The sequence below is a fragment of the Trematomus bernacchii genome, unplaced genomic scaffold, assembly GCF_902827165.1.
Source record: "Trematomus bernacchii unplaced genomic scaffold, fTreBer1.1, whole genome shotgun sequence".
NCBI classification, from domain to species: domain Eukaryota; kingdom Metazoa; phylum Chordata; class Actinopteri; order Perciformes; family Nototheniidae; genus Trematomus; species Trematomus bernacchii.
In genome coordinates, this window is record NW_022987564.1 from 21,282,051 (window position 1) to 21,307,025 (window position 24,975).

The window sequence follows — 24,975 nt, forward strand, 5'->3', positions numbered from 1 at the left end:
TGGTGCTAGCTAGCTGCGCTAACGGATATAAGGAGCTGTTTCAATGACATTTCGCCGACAACTGCGCCGAGCACTTGACTTTATGCAGGTAGCCAGACAGTGGGACATTGTACGAAAAGTCAGCACACTCAGCACGGATAGTACGCGCAACATGATTGCAGCTCCCGTTCGAGCATATATGCCTTGAGCTGCACATACTGTAGCTCCAACGATCCATCACAGTGTCTCCACACACACACACACACACACACACACACACACACACACACACACACACACACACACACACACACACACACACACACACACACACACACACACACACACACACACACACACACTTTGTATTGTATTATTGTATGAGAGGTTACAGGTTGAATTGAGGCGAATATTTGTAATATTCAGAGGTTTTTGTGTTTAATATTCATGAGAATATTTATCATTGTTCAAATGATAATAAACAAACATATAAAGCATATTTGTCCACTCATATGTTGATAAGAGTATTAAAAACTTGAAAAATATCCCTCTAAGGTACATTTAGAACAGATACAAAATGTGCGATTAATTTGCGATTAATCGCGATTAACTATGGACAATCATGCGATTAATCGCGATTAAATATTTTAATCGACTGACAGCCCTAATGATTATATAGAGTCATTATTAATTTGTTTTAAAGCTCGATAAATAACAAAGAAGACCTTTGACCGGCACTTTTCTAATTTTGTCCGGAAGATTTAAACTTTAACGGACATGTTGACCGGCGGAAAAAAATCTAACTGAAACTCTGCCGCACGGTCCCCTCGTTCCTTGGAAGAGGCGGAGAGGAGGGTGTTTGTCATCTGCTGGTGGACTAACCGGAGAGAATTACAGTGCTTGCCTCGACGGGGAGGGATTGCATTGAATTACAGCAGCGGGAGCAAACACTTGCCTCGGGGAGGGAGAAAAAGATCCACAGCGGAGAATAAACAGAAGGGCTACCATGGCAACCATGCACGGGAAGTCTTCTTCGCTGCTTTTGTGGCAGACTACAGCGCCACTTACAGGCCTGGCATATGTACTACAGCGTCTCCAGCGCTTTCGAGCGGCAATGGCCGGCCGTGGCCCAACCCCACATTCCCCTGATAGGTGGAGAGTTGGCCATATAGGCGGAGCTCGTCGTTCCTGACGTCAGAGAAATTTCAAATCTGTATCAGTCTGTATCAGATCCGTTGCAGCCCCGTTTTTAGAGATTTGGGTATGGAGGAAAATAGAGAGGGTTGTGTTTTCTGACACTTGATGAGTTCCCTGGAACACCGGGGACACATATTCATGTATAAAAGACGTACAAAAGTGCATTTTGCATGATAGGTCCCCTTTAAGTCACGGCAACAGATAATTGGCCTCCCCTGCCTTGCATTTCTCTTTGTTAACTAGTGGTGAATAATTTGGTTTGTACCGATACATAATCAATCATTGGCTAAAAACGTTATTATCCTGAATCACGTTAGCTGTTAAGTGTTCTGGCAAATTGGCCAACTAACACATCTTCTCAGCTTGTATTTTGCTAGTGAAAACATTACCAAGAAGGTACGCTTAACATTAGCTTGACAAATGAGCACAAAAAAACACAGTATGACAATAGTTATATCAGGTAATATGAAACATGACAATCAGAGTAGCTTGGCTCATACTGAATTTGATGACTGTTTATCGGACCACAAATGAGCTGATGATTAGCTAGCATGAACGCCCCATGCACACCCCCACTGAGCCTGCAACTCAAGTTCATGGCAGCATATAAAAAGTACCAATTGTAAATTACATTTTTATTAAGATTTATTTTATGCTGCTCATCATGTCATCATTATTTGGTAGACTTTTCTTGTTTTATTTGAACTATTATGTTGTAATCAATACCTCAGTGTATAGGCTATATGAAAAATGCACCCTTGTATTTTGTTATATTGCTCAGTGTTAGGGTGTAGTAGTGGGGAATGTCCTGTTATGTGTCAAAGTCACATATTGCAGAAAGTCTGATTTGACAGTTGTGTATTTGTGTGTGTGATTCTGTGCTGTCACCACACTGGTAGGCACTGTGTGTCTGCGGGCGACGCTGGCCACAGGTCCCACATCAGCCTTTTCATCCTGACAATAAAAAGCCGCCAGCTGCTCACACCAGTGGCCTGTTAAATGAGATCTCTTATCAAAGTGCGAACAGCTGTGGGCTCTGTTTGGCAATCCGGTCAGGTCATGAATCACCAAGTGCTGCACTCAATAGCTACCATTTAGATATCTATCAGCTGAGGTGAAAAAAACTAACTGGCAGGCTTCTTTTCCAAAGCAAGTTTCACTCTGTGGTTTGTAGCTGCCAAGGGAGGGACACCAGCCATTACAAAGCTAAAGAAACTCCTCATTTACATACGATTATTTCTGGATGGCAGTTATCCCACTTTATCTTTACTGATGGAATTTGGTCTCAAACCGTTAATAACTTTTACGAAATTGTGGGTGGAGTATTGGCTCAGGAGTTATGAACAAATTATATTAAATGTAATTAACTCACAGTTTTTATGCAGCAATTTTATCGAAAGTGCTTTCAAACATGATTAGATCAGTTGAGCCGTTACAAACATGCATCAAAAGTGCAGTAATGGTATCCAATATATATTAAAACCAGACCAATATGGTGTTCAATTTTCTCTTGCCTTATTTAAGAGCGAGATGGAAACGTATTCTTCTCTGATAGAAATGTTGAGAACAACAAGTTTTGATGGTTCAAGTTTTACAAAGTCCAAAACTTTATCTTTAGGTGGTTTTGGCTTCACTTTTTTTTACCGTTAAATGTTTTTCCTTTGAATGAGCAGTCTGGAGAGTGAAAATTGTTGTTGTCGTTGCCAAGTCTACCCAGTAGTTTGTGCTTCGTTGTCTGTTCACTGCTTTATCCACTTAGACATGCAGCTCCACATCGTTTTGTGAGACTCTCAAATCACTTTTACCTGAAAACCTCAGTGTTTTGGTTTGAGTTTCCATCACTGCCGAACACCTCACTTTGCTGGCTGGTGACTGACTTCTCCCGATGACGCACATGTCCTTTTCACTGGTTTATGTTTTTGTCGTAGAAGCCTGTTTTAAGAAGGATGTAGCACATATTATAAACACACTTTGTTGAGTAGGACTCAAAGAAAGGATTTATCAGAATCTTTACCTTGTGCCAGATAATCTTCACACCTGGAATTATCTTAAGGCTTACTAATCAACATTTTTAAATGAATGTTAGGAGTCTCTCTTAGTGAAAACCCCTAAGAAAAGTTGACATCTCAGATTTACGCAGCTTTTTATAGTATTTTCTTTATTTTTAATTGGTTTTCTTATAAAGCCACTGTACATTACCTGCTCAGCAGCAAACAGCTGGCAGACACAGTTAGAGACCAGCTAACTAACAAAGGTTGTATGTAGACATGTATCTCAGGAGTTGGTAGAGACCAAAATACTGTGACACTACTCCAAATCAATTATGATGTCTGCTGGACGTGAAAAGCTAGTTATTTGTGAAACATAATCATCTTTGTAAGTCATCTTGTGTTGGATTGCTGCTGCCCCCAAATGGTTAAAAAAAGATACCGGCAGCTTTAGGGCACTTAACCAATTGCACTAAAGTCTGTCACTAAGTTGAGAATTCCTCGATGCTCAGCTCTTTACATGCATATAAATATTGAAGTTAATGGTTATGTCCATTCATATTGCTCTGTCCCTATCTTACCAGTCGTTGCCGTGAGGCGACTCCACTCTGCAGCCATCTGTCCACACACATCTGTGATTTTGAACTCAGTGTTATTTCCCTGAGCAGCTTCATTCAGTGTCCTATAAACCTAAGCTGCAGGGCATGAAATGCAATTCGGCAGTGTGTAAACAGAATTTCGGCTATTATCGCCCTGCACCAACATGTTGTTCCCAAAGGCAAACATATTGTCATGGGAGGATTACAACTTTTTAGGTTTTTAGAGTTTATAGAAACTGGAAAGGAAAACAAACACCTGGTTTACACTTTTTCTTCCAAACTTTGGACCATCCACACTTCTGCTCTGTGTCCATTGACCCCTTCACAGTCGATTTTGTGACCAGTTTGTTTCCGGATTTAATTCAGTCTCTTCTTATGGTTCCTGCTGTTTCACCAATCTAAATATCCTGACTGATAATGAGCCACTGCGAGTCATCTATTCGTTTGTAGACTCAAGTTTGGCAAGTTGCTTTGTTTGGATTCAGGAGTGACCATATTTGTATGAGATCATGGACCTTTGGGATGGATAACCATTGCAATGGCTCTCTCCTGATTGAAAGGATGCCATTTTTATCAACTTTTGGCACACAAGATAGCTACACCCTACATCTGATGTATCTTGCTCTTAATTTGACTATTAAGTCTAACATTTAATGTGGAGAAAGTGTTACGGTTTTGTATTTATGTTTTCATTTTCCACCTTTGTTTTGAAATGTTTTCCTCCTTGGCCCGTTCTCATTTCATCAAATGTCCCTCCTCGACTCCTCGACTCCTCGGTCCTCCGGTAGTGACCCGGAAATGAATTTTAGCGTGCCATGTTGAAGGACATCTCATTTCTCGAAATGCACATCGAGGACCGAGCATCGGGCGTCGAGGAGGCTCTCTGGAGGAGCTATAACCGAGGATACACTGATGGGTCCTCCACGGTCCTCCACGGCTCCTTCGTGGATGCATTTCCGGCAACAGAGATGTTTCAAAGAGTCGTGACGCACGGCCGGACTGATCTCAGCCAATGACAGCTCTGCATGCATCCCCTGGATATTATTTTATTAACTGCTTTCATCGCGACGCGATGTTTACAGTGAGAACAGCTGTGAGGTCCGTGCAGAAAGCAGAGCAGTGTGTAAAATATATATCACTCAGTATAACAGGCCTACTCTCTTTATTTGCTTTAGTTTAGTAGATATCTACAAACAAAGAGTCGATATCTTTCTAAAACCATTTTGTGCGTCACATAATAAAATACACAACGGCTGTAGCCTGATTATATGCTTTAGGAGCTGTAGGTGCGTGTGTGTAGTGTAGGTGTGTGTGGTACAGTGTGTGCGTAGATGCAGCGGACAGATAGGTCTCAGTTGGTTTGGTGTCCTCTGCTTACTTGTTATACTTGTAAATAAAACTTTTGGCCCGTCATTTATTTCCCTCATTGTAGCGACCAGAGAGGGGAGAGGGGGGATATATCCAGTCTCTGATAGTGTTACGTTATTATGAGAGTGCTCTGTTTGATTCTGAAATTGTATATATTTATATAAATATATACATGTGTGTGTGTGTGTGTGTGTGTGTGTGTGTGTGTGTGTGTGTGTGTGTGTGTGTGTGTGTGTGTGTGTGTGTGTGTGTGTGTGTGTGTGTGTGTGTGTGTGTGTGTGTGTGTGTGTGTGTGTGTCCGCATCTGTAGCCTGTTATTGTCTCATTATACCGCACTGTGAATGAATTCAAAGTAAATATATAAGTCGTCATGAACACATCTGTCCATCAGACAGAGGGCTGCTGTGCCTCCTGTCATCATTAATGGACGTCTCTTTAAAATGACCGCTCAGAGGAGAGGAGTTCTCATTTCTCTAACCGCCTGCTGCTTCCCCTCCTTTCTCCTCGGCTCCCCTCCTCGACTCCTCCGCTCGCATCTCCTGTGGGCGGGACTAAGTCTCGAGGATAGGTGTCGAGGAGGGGAGTCGAGGAGGGACATTTGATGAAATGAGAACGGGCCCTTGTGTCTTCTCTGTTCCTTCTTCCTGTGTTTGCCTTCCTGTCTTAGTTTCCCTGGTGTGTCTGATTGTCTGATTGTGTTCACCTGTTGCCCTTGTGTTTCTGCCTCCCTTACCCCAGCTGTGTCTTGTCTTGTGATTACCCCTCTCTGTATTTAGTCTTGTCTTCCCCTGTGTGCCTTGTCGGTTCATTGTTGGTTTTTCCTGTCCCCCTCCTGTTGGCTCTCATTCCTAGTGCTACCCTTGCTATCAGCTTTGTAAATAAAGCTCATTTTTTGTTTCTAGACCTGTTGCCTCTTTTTGTAGTCTGCAGTTGGGTCCTACCTTTTCCACGCTACCTAACAGAAAGAGATGTATCCTCGGGGACATTTTGACCCCTCATGTAAACAAATGCATAATGCTGCGCTATACTTCACCTCCACACCCCGTTGCCAAGCAACACTTATTGTTTAGGTGTCCTTTGATACACCGGCAGTCATATCATTAGCTAGAACTAGCTAGATCTGATCAATATGGACATAAACGCGAGTGAAGTATAATCGGACGGGAAAACTAGTTATAAATATGTTTATTCTTTACTGTCGGGTCACTCATTACTGGATCAGAGAGAGAGACTCTGTTTATTATTCCCTGTTAATTATTCCCTGTTATTATCCAAAGTTACTGTACACTTTTGAATAATGTAGTTAATCTACTATAATTAGTTTGGTTAATATAGAGTCGTTATCAATTAGTTTTAAAGCTCAATAAATAACAAAGAAGACCTTTGACCAGCACTTTTCTCATTTTGTCCGGAAGATTTCAACTTTAACGGACATGTTGACCGGCAAAAGAAAATGATAACGGAAACTCTGGATCAATACATCTATTGAGAATTACGGTCATTTTCCAATAGATTTCTATACATTTAAACTTCATAAAGAATGCAGGTTTACAATATAGAGCAGAGCGCGACGGCAAGGGTAGCGTGTCTTCTTAGCTGGGCTGCGCCGCTGTCTCCATAGAAACACAACGGCACAGCCAGCACAGAGCCGTTTTACCCCTGGTCAAGTGAAAGCAACTTTACACCACTCTAGTCGTCACCTTAGGGCCCCTGTCTTTGAATCAACAGAGGTCTTATTATTATGTTATTTTGTATGCTGACACTCTTAGGACCTGGCTACCTGGCTAGATATTTGTACTGAACGGAGTCCCACTGGGAAGCCCCTTGGGGTCCCTGTAGAGTTAGCAGAGTCTGTTCTAGTATTTAGGATTCTTATCTTCTACTCATTGCAGCTATTGGCCCAGAATGCTGTGTACCCTCTTGGCTTTGTAATAGATTCAATTGAAGTAGAAATTGAGCTATGATTCATCCTGTTTTTATTTAAATGTGTTACAGTTAGTGAAGGGTTACACTTGTTTATCCCTTATTTTGGCCGATTTGTTGAGGCAAAGTTGTGTGCAGTTTAGCGAATGTATTGTCATATCAATTTAATTGACTCCCATCACCTGTGTACCCCATGCAGTTTGCCTCCAAGCATTGTAGCTCAGGCAAGGTCTCACATGGATCATACTTAATATTCTGGGCCTGCACATAGCCTTTGTTAAAACTAGATTGGGTTTCTGAATCCTATAAATACTTAATGTAGCCATGTTTGCATTTACAAAGTGGAGTAGAAGGAGTTTAGATTTAGGCTGGTTTCTCCCAACTGTGTGGCTCGGTGACAGTTTAGAGACTTGCCGCCTTTTTCATCATGCTGGGCTGAAATTGATTTGTCAAGGCCTGCACTGACACGTCTGAAAAAGTGTATTTTTTGGGGGCGAAGTTGATGGTTTGTGGACGGAGCCGGGCTAGACTGTGCATGATCAGAATGCAAACTAGGCTAACAGACAGACAGACCGAGGCAAAGAGAGACACAGAGGAATGAAACGACTGAGGTTTTTCTACATGCACACTAAAAAAAGTCAACTTGTAACACAAACAATATATTCTACATAGATCAAACAACCATAGCAGTGTTTATCTGGAGGTAAAATCAGCACTTAAAAAACTCTCCGGAGTTCCAAGACTTTAAGATAAAAACCACAATATGCAGAATTCTGAAATGTTTGAAAGTGTCTTCGATTGATTAATCAGGGTTCGTTTATATTACAATAAATCTGAGACCATGAAAAATGACAGTCTTCAACTGACAATATCATCATGGCATAGTGTTTAACTATATGGTGTTTGATATGAATGGTACAGATTTTTTAAAGATACATGGCAACAATGATATTAGTCATATTAGAGTTATTAACAGCAGCAGATAGAGAGAAGAAGACATTGAGAGACAAAGTAACAGAAGAAGCTAAAGGGTAAAAAGCAAGTTTTGTCTCCAGCATGCCTTCACCTGGACGGATGACTCATTTAGGGATTAGGTTTAACAAAAGGCCAAGCTCACAGACAGGTAAGGACAAAACATGGATACAATTAACCTCTACAGCTCCTAAAACCTGAAAGCCTGATTTCAGCAGCTCGCAGCGCCTCACCTCCATTAAAAGGCTAATACACATTTTTTGCCGCTTTTTAAAATCTTAATCTGCTTTTTTTAGTTCATTGAAGAATCCGTCCCAAAGGAAATCTAATAAGGAGGATATTGATTGGGTATTACACCGAAATCTGTCACAGAAACCAGAGCAGGGTGGACGAAAATGCAAATGACAGATAAGTCATGGCAAAACAGAACATAACTTTAAGATGTACGACAAACAAGAATCCAACAAAGACAGAACAAAAACAGGACTACATGCAGAACTAATGAGGGGATTACATGCAGGTTTAGAGAAGGCCAAGTGGTTGCAGGGCTAAAGGGGAACAAGTTGAACTAATAAGGCCAGGACATTCAAAACAGGCGGGAAAACACACAAAGACAAGAATTAATACAGACACAACACAGCGGGAGAAAACGCTTTTCAAATTAAAATAGAAAATAAAAAATCTAATATCATGACAAAAACAATTCTCTTCCATCACCATTAAAAACATATACAGGTATGTTTTTGTGATCTTTAGGCCATATGTTCATTGCAAGTCCTGTCTTATAACACCCTGTTAAAAAACATATCTTTGTCAAAATAATTTCTTATCCATATGCTTTTTCCTTATTAAAAGGAATAGTGTGTTTCTCCTGCAGGGTGGGGAACAGTCATACTGTCTGCCATTAGCATTTCACCTGGCGCCGTTTGATCTCTGAGAATGTTTGAAATGTAACATTAATTAAATGTTAAATGGACCACATTAATATAGTGCTTGTCCAGTCTTTGAGACCCCTCAAACTGCTTTACATATACTAGAAAGAATTCACCCGTCCACACACAGACGGGCGACGCTGAAAACAAAGCGGTCCATAGCATGAGTTTGTTAAACATCGTGGTGAAAGGAGTTCAGCAACAGTCAATTACCAGTGCAATCCAGTGATTGTATTCCCAATGATGAGTAGGAGGTCGCAGAACCAGCCAGGGTCAAGTTGAGGGCCTGTGTGTTGGCTGCCTGTCGCCACCATCGGGAGCAATTTGGGGTTTAGACTTTTGACACTACGACACTTTGGCATGTGGACGGGAGGAGCTGGGAGTACTACCCGCTGAACGTGAACCACAGCCGGAACACATGTATGTTATTTTTTAACTTAACGTGAATTTCTTTGTGCTTCCAGAGGACGGTGCCCACAGGTCAGACCAGCCTGGTTTTGCAGCCTCTGCTGTCAGACACAGAGTACAAAATCGCCATCACTCCTGTATACCCTGAAGGAGAGGGACCACCAGCGGCGCGGATGGGACGAACACGTAAGTTCATATGAATTTTTTTCTTGTGTTTAAACCAGTGGTGTAGCCAGGAATTATTGTGTGGGTGGGCCTGGAGAAATGTAGGTGGGCCAGGGGGAGACTTATTAAGCGTGGGGTCTGAGCTGAAATTTCATTAATGATTTTAATGATTTTGTAATGCACTAATTGAACATAAGCGTAAACTAGCAGTGAAAACAAAAACATAGGCACGGCTTTAACGGTACTTTTATCGTTTTTTTTTTGAGAAAAAAATAAGGTAAACTAACTAACACAAATTGTGAACAAAACTAACATTGCTTTTTATTTTAATTAAATACATAATATTTCACATCAAAAGAAACAACAGTGTTTTAACAAATGGTATTAAATAATGTGATGACAGAACTGTAAACAGAATAGCTGAAACTTTAACAAAATAAATAACTCTAAATTACCTCTAATCATTAGCCCATGTTTGTATAATTGAGTTAACTCCGTGTGTTGCTGCTAGCATACATAACACCTGACGTGGAAAAGTTACTCGTGGACGGGGCTACAGAGCTGCTAGAGAGACAGTCGAACCCGGTACATTTCTCCGTCTGAATGTGGTGCACTTTTGCTAAATGTTTAGACAGATTGCTCGTGTTCCCGCCCTTACATGCTAAACTCTTATTGCACTTTTGGTAACGAGCATTGTCCTCATCGAACAGGTAAAGTTTAACCACACCTCGGAGCGCGTTCTCTCTGCCATCCCCTCCGTGTGTGTGTGTTGCTGCATGTAGCAGCTGCGTGTGTGTGTGTGTTGCTGCATGTAGCAGAGCGTGTGTGTAAACCGCCCCGCCCCCTCGCACACAGACGGGGGAGAGAGATCTCTCGTCTGGATTGGAAAGATCGAAAATACTCAAAATAATCAGAGACGAATTTTGCTGTCTTTTTGCATATTAGAAACAGAGTTGGCGACACTAAAACTGCAATATAATGTTTGTGTAGCAATAATACATATGAGATATATTTTTTACATGTCTCCAGTACCGACCGATAACGTCGGAGCTTAATGGTACCACGGTCTTTAATAATTCAGCCCTGGGGCTCGGAGTCGGTACCCATCCCTACACATGACTGGCTCGGCGGCCACAGGTTGTTTATCCTTGACAGCCGCACAGTGGGCACACACTGAGAGTTTTCATATTCAGCAAATGTGTACACGCTTCACTGCAGACCTCAAGAAGAAATAAGACTTTCGTTAACTCACGGCAAAACCTACTTTACTTACTAATTTACTCACGGTAAAAAAATGCACTCCCTATTCCATTGTCATGAAGGTGGAATCTAACTATATCCAGAATAAGTTTGATTGGATCCAGGCTAGAAACATGTTTATTTCTGCTGTAAAGTTGGGCATTTTAACATGGAGGTCTATGGGAATTGCTCCTTTCTGCATCCATCCCCTGTTGGCCACTAGAGGAACTGCAGTTTGTGGCACTTCCTTCTGGGCTTCCCGGCTCTGCGCTATAATGTGCTGATTGGCTGTGGGTGGGCCAGACGTGCACGTGGGTGGGCCCAGGCCCACCCGGACCCACCCACAGCTACGCCACTGGTTTAAACCACCAATAACTCACCTTGGGGCAGTGAAGACATGTTATGAACACATCTTGGACATATCTTCCCCAATTAACTTGATGGTTTAAACTTAGTTAGTGAAAAGTTGCACATTTGTGTTCATCCCGCAGAGTCCCAATATCATTTCATTCATGTGGAATAGTGTTTGTCCACCTGATGGATGGATTTTCACTCTCTTTTAGTCTCAGTGAGGAATTAGTTAAATATATCAGACTGGTAAATGATTGGCAGATAATGGGAAATGTTTATTATTGTGTACTAATGTGTTACTGTAATTACTGACAGTTAATTATCAGCCAACATACAAAGACTAATGATTCTTTCATTGTTTTAAAAACTAAGCATCTAAACTCTGATACAGTACAATGATAAGCTCCTTAGAGTTGGTTTGCAATCTGCCAATAAAAACACAAAAGAAGAAGAACATCACGATGGTGTGGATGCCAATTGTACCCTAACCCTAATCAGTATTGGCCATGCGCAGCAGGTAATATCAGTTATCGATATCGGCTAAAAACATATATGTTGTGCTTCCCATGTCTCTTGAAACTCCTGAGAGAAATATATTTCCTCAGTGGCTAAATGGTTCACTATAACAATGTTATGAGAGCAGTGAGAATGAACCAGGACAGTAAAGTTATGTTCCGCACACATAAACGGGTTAAAAGTCATTATGAAGGTGGTGAAGGTGACAGAGACCAAACACAGAGCTAAAATACATCTAAATGTATATTGAACATTAGAAGGTGTGTTTGTGTTGGTGTGTGAAACCCAGAACGCTGCCAGGCTCCTTATAGGAAGAATCAATTCTGAGTTCAATTAATATTTCCCCCCACAGTGGCTGTCTTCATTTAAACTCTCATTACACTGACTGAACACAAACATTGCAATTCAAGCAAAAAACGAAAGTTGTAAGCTATTAATCTTCTTTGAGAAGTCTTGTTTGCTTAACCCTTAGATGCATAAGTGGGTCTTTTTTGACCCGGTGAGGTGGTTTTCTTACCCCTAGATTCCACCGGGTCCGTCTGCGGCGCGTTACGGGCGCGTTACGGGCGCGTTACGGGCGCGTTACGGGCGCGTTACGGGCGCTTTACGGCTGCACCGCGGTGCTCACGGCGATCGCGGCCACTCTAGTCAATGGGTGCTATTCCACCACACGCGGCGCGTTACGTCCCAGAAGCGTCCCAGAAGCGTCTTGGCGCAGGGCTCCTCTAAAATTAGGATCGAATCCTATTTTTGTCGCGGCGCAGCCGTAACGTAAGGTCGGGCAGGCAGGAAGTGGAACGTTCAGAGCATATATAGCATATATATATAGATATATACACACACACAAACTAATTTTGCAGACCCTATCCCTCCGTAGTCTTTCAAGTAGGAGGAGAAATGCCAGCGTTCTCCTCCGGTTTACAGGCACTGTGTAAATTATATATATAGAATAATTATGATGATGAATGCATTTTTTTACCACTAAAATACAGCAACACATCTTTGATTCATGTCGTTTATAACTGGAATATTACAGTTATTATTAACTTTGTCTGTACAAAGTAGCCTGTCCAGGAAATATGCCCAAATCAACAAAAACTGCGAGCCTGCAGGCAAGACGCTCCGCTTCTGAACTGCTTCTGAAACGCGCCTGGTAGGGTATGACGCCGGAGGAGGCCGGACCAAAACCGCGGCGCAGCCCTAACGCAGCGCAGACGGACCCGGTGGAATCTAGGGGTTAGAGTATCTTTGTAATTACATTTTTTTATCATTTCATATTCCAGCTATTCCTCAAAAAACATGTTTTGGATATCATGCCATTCACATTTTAAATTTAAATTGTATACATTTTAGGAAATTGTAGTTTTTGTATTACTACCCCAAGGTTCAAGGTTCAAGGTTCAAGGTTCTTTATTGTCAATCTGACATAGCTACAGAGTAATTATGCAGTTGAAAATCTTATGTCACAGGCTTCTCCAACAATGCAACATAATAACATAACATAATAACAATAAGAGCAAGAGCAATACAAAAATAATAATAGTTATAAAAATGAAATAAAGTTATGATGTGGAATAGTGCAGTATGAGTCTATATACAAGTTATTGGAATGATATATATATATATTAGGTATTAGATACATACTACTGAGTAGCAGTTGAATGTTTGAAGTTGTTTCAACAGTTCAATTTTTTAACAGTCTCACTGCCCGCGGGAAGAAACTGTCTCCGAATCTTCTTGTCCTTGCCAGGATGCTGCGGTAACGTCTGCCAGACGGCAACAGAAAGAACAGTTTGTGGCTGGGGTGATGGGGGTCTTTGATAATCCGTAGTGATTTCTTCCTGAGCCGCTGGGAGTAAAGGTCCTCCATGGATGGCAGCTCCGTCCTGGTGATGTGCTGTGCAGTTTTCACCACCCTCTGTAAAGCCTTACGATCGAGGTCGGTGCAGCTGCCGTACCAGGCCGTCATGCTGCCAGTGAGGATACTCTCTATCGTGCACCTGTAGAAGTTGCAGAGTATCCTGGAATCCATTTTGAACCTCCTCAACCTGCGGAGGAAGAAGAGCCGCTGTCGAGCTTTCTTAGTGATGGTGGTGGTGTGAAGAGACCATGTCAGGTCCTCAGTGATGTGGACCCCAAGGAACCTGAAGCTTTTGACTCTCTCCACCGTAGTCCCATTGATGGCGATGGGGGCGTGTCCCTCTCCCTGCTGCTTCCTGTAGTCCACAATCAGCTCCTTTGTTTTGCTGATGTTGAGATGGAGGTTGTTCTCCTGGCACCAAGATGTCAGGTTTTCGACCTCCTCTCTGTACGCCGTCTCGTCATCGTCTGTGATCTGGCCGATGACGGTCGTGTCATCAGCAAACTTCACGATGGTGTTGGAGCTGTGTGTGGCCACGCAGTCGTGGGTGAACAGGGAGTAGAGGAGAGGGCTGAGCACGCAGCCTTGAGGGGCACCGGTGTTGAGAATCAGGGTGGAGGATGTGATATTTCCCACCCGCACTGCCTGGGGTCTGCCCGTCAGGAAGTTCAGGATCCAGTCGCAGAGGATCCATAAGCTTCCATAAGTGGGTCAAAAAAGAAACGAGGGGGGACACCTAATTAAAGACCTCACTATGATGTTAATTGTCCTAATTTAAGGGAAAATACATTCTTAAATAGTCAATTCAAATACATTTTTATGTTGATCTAAGGTGGCTAATGTTTGAATTATGAGAGTTTCCCACCTTGGTAATGTATAGTCTGTTAGGAATATTAGAGTGGTGCAAACCACTCCAAAAACGTGTCTCCCCGGCAAATAATAAAAAAACGTCAAGGCTCTAATAACATTTAAGTAGACCTAAATCTTTCATTTAAAAAAGCCAAGAGGAAACTCAGATTCAAGTTGAAATACATTAAGACAGCTAGAATACAAGAATAAAAGCTACACAGCAGTGACAAACATGTGCATTTAGTTGATGTAATAAAATACAGAGTAAAAAAAAGTAAAACGTTCTAGACTAGAAATAATTGAGTTGCAATTTCTGCCAACAGTATAAAGACGATAATATAAAGACAACATCACATTAAATCAAGTCAATACAAATGTTACAACTCTTTCTACTTAAGACAAATGATTTATAATACAACAATGTTAAACCCTGAAACACGTGTTGTATCAGAGCAGCACCTCTCTGAGCTACTATTCAAACTCAGCAGTTCTCAGCAGAGAGGGGCACTTTGTTCCCCCCCCCCCCCCCCCCCCCCCCCCCCCCCCCCCCCCCCCCCCCCCTGTCTCTCTGCAGCTCATTACACTCACCACAAATTCAGGGGAGGCCAAATGGATAGCAACCTGTCCTGGGTGCTCAATGTGCAACATCTATTTTCTTCTGGGTGCAGCTGAAGGCAGATGAACGTGGGGAGCTCTCTTCCCTTTAGTTATCTGTGACTGATGGCTGGATGCGCATTACAGAACAAACACTCCACTCTCAGCTAACGCTCAATTCAAGGCATTGGTCTTTACACCTCGTCCCATCACGCCCCCCCGTGCAGCGCATCACACACATTAGCAGGCGCTAACGACGTTCGGCGGTTCTTAAGCGACAGGGCTCTCGAAGCCCGCTGATGATGAATGGTTCCCGTTAGGAGTGAGGGATGAGAGGATCCCGGGAGGAGCGACAGGGAATGCAGAAAGAGGCCGATGATTGTTTTCTCAGAGTGAAGATCGATGATGTGACAACTGAAGTGGCTGTAATCTGGGGATTTGAACCTATGAGGGATAGGAGGAGCGCTGAGGGAGGCATGGCAGGGAATGCAGAGGGGATGGTTGGGGTTTAGCCTCAAACTAAAGATAGATCATGTGGATTTGATCCACTGAGGGATGGAGGGATCACTAAGAGAGGAGTGGGGGGGATACAGAGATGTATCCGTGAAACAAAGAGAAACACAGACTGTGACAGAACAAACTGCACATTTCAATGATAAGGGATTAGTTACTCACTGAGGGAGGTAAGACAACCAGAACATGCTTGATTTTCATAGCTTCATAAGTGAGAAAGATAGTGTGACGAGTGCTATCTTGAGATTTGAAACGATGGACAATAAGATGATGTGTACAACTGAGGATCTGTCTTTTCATTGTGATACAATCGATTCAAATGGAGAGGAGGATTTAAATGCATTACATCTGAGTGATAATTCAACATGACAATTTATCGGCATTGAATGGAATCGCATAGTGACAAAATCATATATTGAGATATATAATGTGGGGGAAACTTCTGTAGCGATGGAGAGTCAGGACTCAGAGAGACACGAGGAGAGCTGGAGCTTTGATGGCAAACACTGACGGTTTATTTGGAGTTACGGACGGAGAATTGACGAGACAGGTGGTGTGTCACGAGTTGACACAGCGGTTGCCAAACCAATTCTGAAGAACTCTTCTGCAGCTCGAGGTTTTAACTAGTTCGGAGTGTAATAATCAACATTCTTTATCAGTGAGACTAAACAAGTATGGACCCTGAATCTAACTAGAGCTCTCGTCCATAGGAAAGAATGTGCGCCAGGGAACCTTCGTCCCTGAACAGTAAACTACCTCATGGCGGCTTGTGCTCTGTCATAGACTGGCATCAACAATGCGCCCAAGCTGCTCCTCCTTAAGAGAGATAGCAGCAATACCCAAGGCCGTAGACCTGTGCCACGAGAAAAGAGACAGTGAGAGGAGAACATGATGAACTGTGTCGAAGGTTGAATACCTAAGCAGATGATTCCCTAACATATATGGTGATACACAATTCCATCATTAAATCCTTATTAAAAAGCACATACTAACTCAAATGTTTACTCTGATCAGATGCAACATATTGTGAGGGATTACCATTTTAGGTTCACACTTGACCTGAACACATAGTGCTGTTAATTACCTGGACGACAATGACATTAAACTAGGTCTGTCTTCTTGAAGAAAGCAATCATTTATAAACCCCATCACTGGAGACTCTGGATGGGAACAAGGAACAATATGTAAGGATATGTAAATATGGAACAATAGGAGAAGTATAACAAAACAATGTGGGGATCGAACCAATGAGACTACATTAATTATTGTATTTTGGGCAATATATGGCCTGAACAGAAATATATCATAGTAAAAACATATAGTCAAGTTTATAGTATATATAGAACGTTTTAGGGTGTATTCCTGCACTATTCTATTCAGACTGTGACAATTGAACTGTTATCTATTACATTTGACAGAACATAGATGCAAAATCAGGCGAAATAAAACAAGTACACAGCAAACCAAGCATATCGGGATGAAAGTAGCTATTATTTAAACGTCTCCATGTTAGACATGTACGAGTTGTCTGCAGGACTTTAAGCTTTACAGAAATTGAAGATTCTTCCACAGGGGATGCTGGAAATTAGGCCCCTGAACAACAAATGAAACAAACTTTGTGAACTCAGAAAGCACAATTGGTTCCCAAGTTCTTAAGAATGTTCCGGGGGGGCTCTGGAAGAGTGTCTTTGGCCATTAAATCTCCAGTTTCTCATGACTCCTCGGCCTGAAGGATGAAGACACCGTAGTGACAGCAATGTCAGAAAGAGTTTACAGGGTGATGGGATTATTGCCCGGACCAGAGAGGGCATCAGGAGGGAAGATAATGCAACAGAAGAGGCCAGTGTCTCATGGGGGTTTGAACACATAGGGGCACAGAACACACTGGGCGGGGATTGTGGCTGAACTGAACAGCATGATTGGCTTTTTAATGGAGAACGGCAACAGAAGGTGCACGGATAAATTGAGGCAGAAGAGCCAGTATAATCTGGAGGTATCAGATTGTGAAATGGAGATATCGATGGATACTCGGGGGAGGCATGATGGGAGCTTTTTCTAATTTTAAACGCGCAACAAAACGGGGGACTGAGATCCGAAAAAAGTCTCAGGTTTCTCATTAACACAAGGGATCTTCACAAGATTCACATTTATAAAAGTTCAGGAAGGACTGCAGGAGGTTACAAATGTGGGTGTGCTATAATAAAACACCTATATATACTATAAATGCCATCCTGCCATTAGTTGAGTTCTCCAAAATGTTCTCCATGTCAGTGAAATTAGCTTTCAATGTAGTATTCAGCTGTGCACTCTGTGCTGACTGTGGGAATTGTATTAAGTGTTATCATATGTTATCCTTCTCTGACTCTTCCTCGTTATCTTCCTCCCAGCTTCTCCCTCTCCTTTCTGCTGTGTCACCACTGTTTCCTTTAATCATTCCGACACACAGAGAATTACATCTTTAGAAAGTATAACAATTAATAGATTTGATTTAATTGGATTTACTTTAAACCATGTTCATTTTGTTATGGAAATATTGTTTTTTCACTTTAATAGCTTAATTTCCTTTTTCTTAAAGTGGACCTATCATGCTATATTTAAATGATATATTGTAGGGCCATACCATACCATACCATAAGGTATATTTATACGTTTCTGTTTTCAAAATACCAAACAGATCATGCATTTTAGCCATGCCTCATTTCGCTCTATTTGCTGTTCTCCAGCACTGTTTTTGCAGGGGGCTGATTCTGTGAGCTGCAGCTGACCACGCCCCCCTGCGTGTCAGAAGAGGGGGAGGAAAATAGATCTCCGTCCTCCGTGTTTTATTATATTATTATATAGAGTCGTTATTCATTTGTTTTAAAGCTCAATAAATAACAAAGAAGACCTTTGACCGGCAATTTTCTAATTTTGTCCGGAACATTTAAACTTTAACGGACATCTTGACCGGCGAAAGAAAACCTAACTGAAACTCTGCCGCACGGTCCCCTCGTTCCTTGGAAGAGGCGGAGAGGTGGGTGTTTGTCATCTGCTGGTGGACTAACCAGAGAGAATGACAGTGCTTGCCTCGACGGGGAGGGATTGCATTGAATTACAGCAGCAGGAGGAGCAAACGCTTGCCTCGGGGAGGGAGAAAAAAAGCCACAGTGGAGAATAAACAGAAGGGTAACCATGGTAACCATGCGCGGGAAGTCTTCCTCGCTGCTTTTGTGGCAGACGACAGCGCCACTTACAGGTCTGGCATATGTACTACAGCGTCTCCAGCGCTTTCGAGCAGCAATGGCCGGCTGTGGCCCAACCCCACATTCCCCTGATAGGTGGAGAGTTGGCCCAATAGCCGTAGCGCCACCGTCCTGACGTCAGGACAATGTTCAAATCTGGATCAGTTTTTATCAGATCCGTTGCAGCCCCTTTTTTAGAGATTTGGGTATGGAGGAAAATAGAGAGGGTTGTGTTTTCTGACACTTGGTGAGTTCCCTGGAACACCGGGGACACATATTCATGTATAAAAGACATACAAAAGTGCATTTTGCATGATAGGTCCCCTTTAACCTGTTAAGCCCGAGAGACCCCGGTACCGGGGTACTGCCGCAACATCTTGCAGGAAACAGTGTCTGAGGGCATGTTCATTTAATAAAACTATGAATGTTTTATATCCATGTAACGGTAAGAAACTCATCTAACTGATCATTTCAGTTTTCAAAAGAAAACCCACAATGCTAACACTGAGCCTCTGAATTAGCAACGAGCGAAAAATGCTAACACCTTACTGCACCGAAAATCACTCACAAAACCTTATTATTTATCTTTTCACCACATCCAACACATCGATTCACATCGTGAGGTGACACAGAATCTATTGACACCGAGATTACCACTGAATTATACGTATTTGCGACGTTATAAGCAAAAACGGACATCAAAACAGGTGACGCTAGGTAGCTAAAAATGCTAACATTTTTACCTTGGCTCTGTAGTCTCTCCAAAGTGGTCTTCAATGGCATTAAAACGATAAAAACGCTGCTGAAGTTAATCCATAGGTTAATCTAATGTGTCTGTGTCCCTTTGAAATGATTTCTGATAATCCATAAGCATTAAAACTGCTTTTCCGTTTCCAGATGTCAAAGCTAGAGATAGGTCCACTCTGATGCAAAATTACATGCGCGAAGCCCCCACCTTTTCTCTTCACAACGTGTGTGTGTGGGGGACTCCCCCTTCGATTCTATTGGCTCTAACGGTCAGAAAGAGGTGTCAACCATCAACATCGACAAAGGGGGGCCAGAGATATGGAAAATCCACCCAAATGACCCCAGAAGTGGTTTCTTTTTGCTAAATCTCTCTAAAAAGGTCAAATATCACTTGTTTTGCATCAATCTTGATACAGGGTACTTATTATATGTTGTACTTTGGATTCCTAAAGCTTTTAGTCTACTAACCCATCATCCAAGGGTGGTTTTCACTATAAGTAAAAAAGAATTTTTGGACGGACACTATAATTTACAGTTTTTTACTATGTAAAATCTGAATTTTCTTTAAAATAAAAAACATCTATATTGATTCTGACTTTTCTACATCCAACTCACAGGTTTATCATTACTTTGAAAAAATTCTGGGAATGTCATTTTCGAGCCTGAGACCTGAAAAACAGGCTTAGGGCTTAACAGGTTAAGCCTTCTTCTTTGTTATTTATATTGCTCAGTTTTTCGTTTTTTTATTCTCTCCAACTTCTGTTTGCTCTCGTCTCTTTTGATCTTCATCACTTTCATGTGTTCTTTTCGTCGCGTCCATCTCTTTTTTTCCCCATTTCATTATTTCTTTCCCTGGTTCTAAACTACATGGATTTCTTTTTTTCATGTCTCTTTATAATAACCATAATGGCTTGGACATTTTTTTATAGGGTACATGTGGAATACAATCTTGTTGAATTTGTATTATTTGACTTTAACTTTAACTATATATATTTATTTGTTGTTCTTTTCTTTTCACTATATCTGTAAAGCGTCTTTGAGCACCTGTAAAAGCGCTAACAAAATAAATCTATTATTATTAATACACTGTATTTTGCAAATATGTATATGATGGAAACTGGGAATCCTCCTATTTTATTTCAGAAATTCACTTTTAACATTTTTGAGCCAAACTAAAACCTGCTGTTATTTGTCCTCAGTTCCCCTCTCGGCTCCTAAGAACCTGCGTGTGTCGGAGGAATGGTACAACCGCTTCAGGATCAGCTGGGATGTTCCCCCTTCCCCCACCATGGGCTACAGGGTCGTCTACCAGCCCATATCTGGTAACTCACAAACACATACACACGCTGTGGCAATTCATTTAACATTTCAACAACAAATTGTGAATTCATTGGGATTAATTTGGAGCATTGATATCCTGCATTTTGGCTACACTTATATTAAAGAATCATTATTTGAGCTAAGATTAAACTTCCAGGATTCCAAAAGAAAAAATGCCAAATCTCTTTCCAAAATGTACGACATATGCTTTCATTACTATTAGCATATAGCTCAAATATTCTTGAAATGAAAAGCTGAATAATTCCCGTAGTCATGCATAGGGGTGAAACATGAACATAAACACTGTATATGATAGAAGGAACTCTTTCATATTGAGAACAAGCCCCAAGGAAGTGAGTCGGCTGTTGAAGCTAATTTCCGTAGTGACTGGATGGTGGTTCTAAAACGTGTGTCAGTCACTTGATGTATTTACCTATACTGAGTTGCATTTGGAAAGAGACATTTTAATTAGACTTAAAAAGCTGAGCAACAGGGCCCCTCCTCCGATAATGTACCCAGTACTCTTTATACATCCATGATTGAGGATTTATTCGAATCAGAAATGACTAAAAGAGCTTGATACGAGTTTATGGAAACGTAAAGGAAACGTAAACGGTTTCAGCTATCATATGATTTACTTGATTTAGAAACTAAGTAATCATACTTTATAGAAAGCTTCCTCTGATAAAATAACATAACTACAGAATACACAGACACATTTTCCCTGCAGATCTCTTCCACACCCTCCTGTTTCTCCACCACTTGCTACTGCTTTGTCTTGCCTTTGTCACCTTTGCGCTTCAGTTATCTTCCATCCTGCCCTGCTCCCTGGAATTGAATCTAATGATGGTCTTTGAACTCCCCCCCCCCTCTGTGCAGCTCCGGGCCCCGCTTTGGAGACGTTCGTGGGGGAGGACGTGAACACCATGCTGATCGTCAACCTGCTGAGTGGGACGGAGTACAGCGTGAAGGTCATCGCCTCCTACACCACAGGATCCAGTGAGGCCCTTTCAGGGAGGGCCAAGACCTGTAAGTCAAAAGCAGAAACGTACCGAAATCTTTCCGATGCACTAATCTACTCCTCGGCTTTCTTGCTATCCCTAAATAATTTATTCACTTCTTAGAATCATTTTCAAAAACCCATTGAGGCTGTGAATCATTAAAACTCTGTACTCGTACTCTACCATTTTCATCCTGTGTGTTATCAAATTGAGCAATATGGCCAAAATTGTTATCTGAATGTAGCTAATTTCGTATCATGATAACTATATAACAATAAGGCATGTTTATGGTAACCGAATAAAGGAGGCAGCCAAACAAAACTTAAAAACAAATACAACATGATATACAAAAATGTCTTAACTTAAGATAACATTAACATAAAATGTTTAGTTGAAATTATAAAACGATATTTTATAAATATATTATTCCTCCTTCTATACTGTATTTTGATACAATTTGATTTAGACCAATTCTCCCCCCAATATAATCAAGCATTCAAATTCAGAATACACACACAACACCAATGTGACTTTCCTCTTATAAGGCTGACGACCTGCACGACTAATAAGGCCACATACAAACTGTCATTTTATATATACTTATATATGTTTAACTATTATTAAAATCTTTAATTTGAGTTTTTGAAGTGGCAGGCTTGTTAGTGCCAGAGGCCTACTTTATTTCTCTGTTTTCTATGAATAACAGATAGTGGTTCACCATTAAGATGCTATTGTTTACATAGTGTTTTCATTGGCATAATGGCAGATGCATCACTATAAACCACACACTTAACCTCCTCTGTACTTCAGCGGTTGTTCCTTAAGATATTCTGATCATTTCTATGTATAATTACGAAATAATATTTGTATTTTGTATTTATTTCTTTAGGAATAGACAAAGCAAATGTATTAAACTGAGCACTTGAGTTCATCATGTTAATGTGCCAGATTTAGCCATACAAAGCAACTTGATGCAATCATGATGTAATCTGTTCACACAGACTCACTCTCAGATGGTGTTGTTGCCACTAACTTAATTGTTTGGTTGGCATTTTCTAAAGCAGATCATTTATATACCTTGTTATCGCTTCCCTCTGTCCTCTAATCTAATTGAGGCTGGAGCCGAACACCAACAAACATCAATCTCTTGATCTCCATCCGACACTTTAAATGGCAACTTCAACCAATTACATCGCCGCCCTGAAGTGAACTGGAGAGTTGAGTTCTCCGGCGCTGTGGATCCTCCCGAGGCTCTCTGAGGTTTGGATCCATCAGCGCTTCTCAAGTACAGCATTCGAGTCGTAGCCTGGATTTCTCTCTCCTGCATGATAATCAGCCACTTCACCGTGGGCTGGCCTGTGGGTGAAAAAGCTGCTTTTGACCCTGAAAGGTCATCAGTCCGATCTCCATTTCAGACGTAGCAAACGAAAAAAACTTGTGTCCTTTAGAAGTTTCCTTGAGCAGGACACTTGACATCCACCCTTTCATCCACACGTATTTCTCTCTATAGGCGCTCGAGTGTCAGCTAAATGCCTGAACATGCAGCACTGAATGGATCACAGGCACTTTGCATAAAGAGTTTACTCCGCCTGCATGACAATCAAGCACTTCTTGGTTGACTTGAAGGACACATTTGGGGCGTGGGGCAAAGAAAGAGGGGAAAGGGAGGTGACTAAATCTTGAGAAGGTAAGGAAAGGAGGAAGAAAGAGAGAGAGATGGGCGGTGTTGAATAGAGAGTATAAGGATGTGAGGCCAGTGGGATCCCTGGAGATGAACCGTGTGTCATATGGCTGAGCAGCATGTTAATGAAGCCAGAGGTCCACTCGAGGTGAGTGGACTGATGCGTCACTGTCACACAGCTTTATTGTTTGACCTTTTCTAAAGCTTAACCCCACGAGTCGATCATTTGTGATATCTTCATGGATTTGATCACCTAAACAATCAAAAACATAGAGAAACACAGAGGGAAACACCAGTTTAATATCAACTAAAGGTGTGGGTAGGGTCAATCAAATCACAAAGAGCACCTTTGACTGAAAGCTTCCATCAATATGGTCAATTTCTATTCTCAAAGCACCAAATGATACCAGAAGTCATTTAACAACACTTGTTAGGGCGTACAGAGTGGTAACAAAAAGATAGAAGGTGTAATTAGGCTACCAGTCCAAGTGTTATTGGTCATTTCTCACGTGGCTTAATTATAACAATGTGTTCTATATTGAGTGGGTTCCATTCAGCAAGCTGCTGTTAGCAGATTGCTATGGAACAACATGGAGTAGAAGGACGGTTGTGCACAGACACCAGCATAGTGGCTGGATGATGAAATGATACTTTATATTCATGCTTCTGCATCACAACATAGCTTTGTTGTTACTCTCTAGTTAGCTCACTCAGAGCATCACCAACTGTTTTGAGTTGGTGATGCTCTGACACACAATCTGATCTTGCATATAAAAGTGCCAAAGATTTAGTTTGATAAAAAGTGATTTACTAGTAGTTTCACTTACCCTAAGCCTTAGGGTTCCACACAAGAAGTGAATGTCCCTTAGGGCGTAAGGGACATTCACTTCTTGTGTGGAACCAGAGATGTCTGAGGCCACTCTGCTGGTAAAAGATGGATTACTTCTTAGGCTTTTGGTTTAGTTAGTACCAAAGAGGGAATAAGTTCAAGTGTTTTGAGGTCTTGTTCTTAGTGAAGATGAAACTGAGTGTGAGATTGGGCCCACATCAGCAGTAATTCAGATGCTGTACTGGTGTAAAGGTGAATAGCAAAATTAGCCTGAAGGTAAATCAGTAGAAACTAGAATGGCGCTCTTAAGAGCAGACCAAGGCTGTTTCTGTATATGTGAAAAAACAATGTGTATCCACCTCGTGATTTGGATCCACTACAAAATGAACTGGCAACAGTAGTTAATGTAATGACACGTAATCACAGCGTTCTCACTCACAACTGTGTTATAGTGTTCAGTGTTTCCCCTAGGATGGAGTCATAGCAGCGGTGCTAAGGCACGCGGGTCCAGCAAAATGTGAGCGGGAGCGCGTGGAATTTGTTAGTGTGTGCGGTTGCGAAGTGCGCCCTGCCAATATGTTTCCATGTGTCTGCCAGCACAAGAAAGGCTCTTGAGGCCTAGTACATACAGTGGCAATGTCTCAAGATTGAGCAAAATACACCTTTATTGAACATACAGTAACACAAATACTACAAATCCACATAACAAACAATCCAAAATC

General features: G+C 41.6%; 1 protein-coding gene across 6 annotated transcripts in view; it reads left to right on the forward strand.

The window, feature by feature from the left end:
• LOC117477954 (collagen alpha-1(XIV) chain-like) overlaps nucleotides 1-24,975 on the forward strand; it is a 206,395-nt gene that overhangs the window by 95,868 nt on the left and 85,552 nt on the right. For all 6 annotated transcript variants that reach the window (XM_034124781.1, XM_034124782.1, XM_034124784.1 and 3 more), the window contains 3 exons: nucleotides 9,423-9,552; nucleotides 20,622-20,744; nucleotides 21,622-21,771. In XM_034124781.1, the coding sequence (XP_033980672.1) occupies nucleotides 9,423-9,552; nucleotides 20,622-20,744; nucleotides 21,622-21,771 (403 nt within the window). The remainder of the gene's footprint in view (nucleotides 1-9,422; nucleotides 9,553-20,621; nucleotides 20,745-21,621; nucleotides 21,772-24,975) is intronic.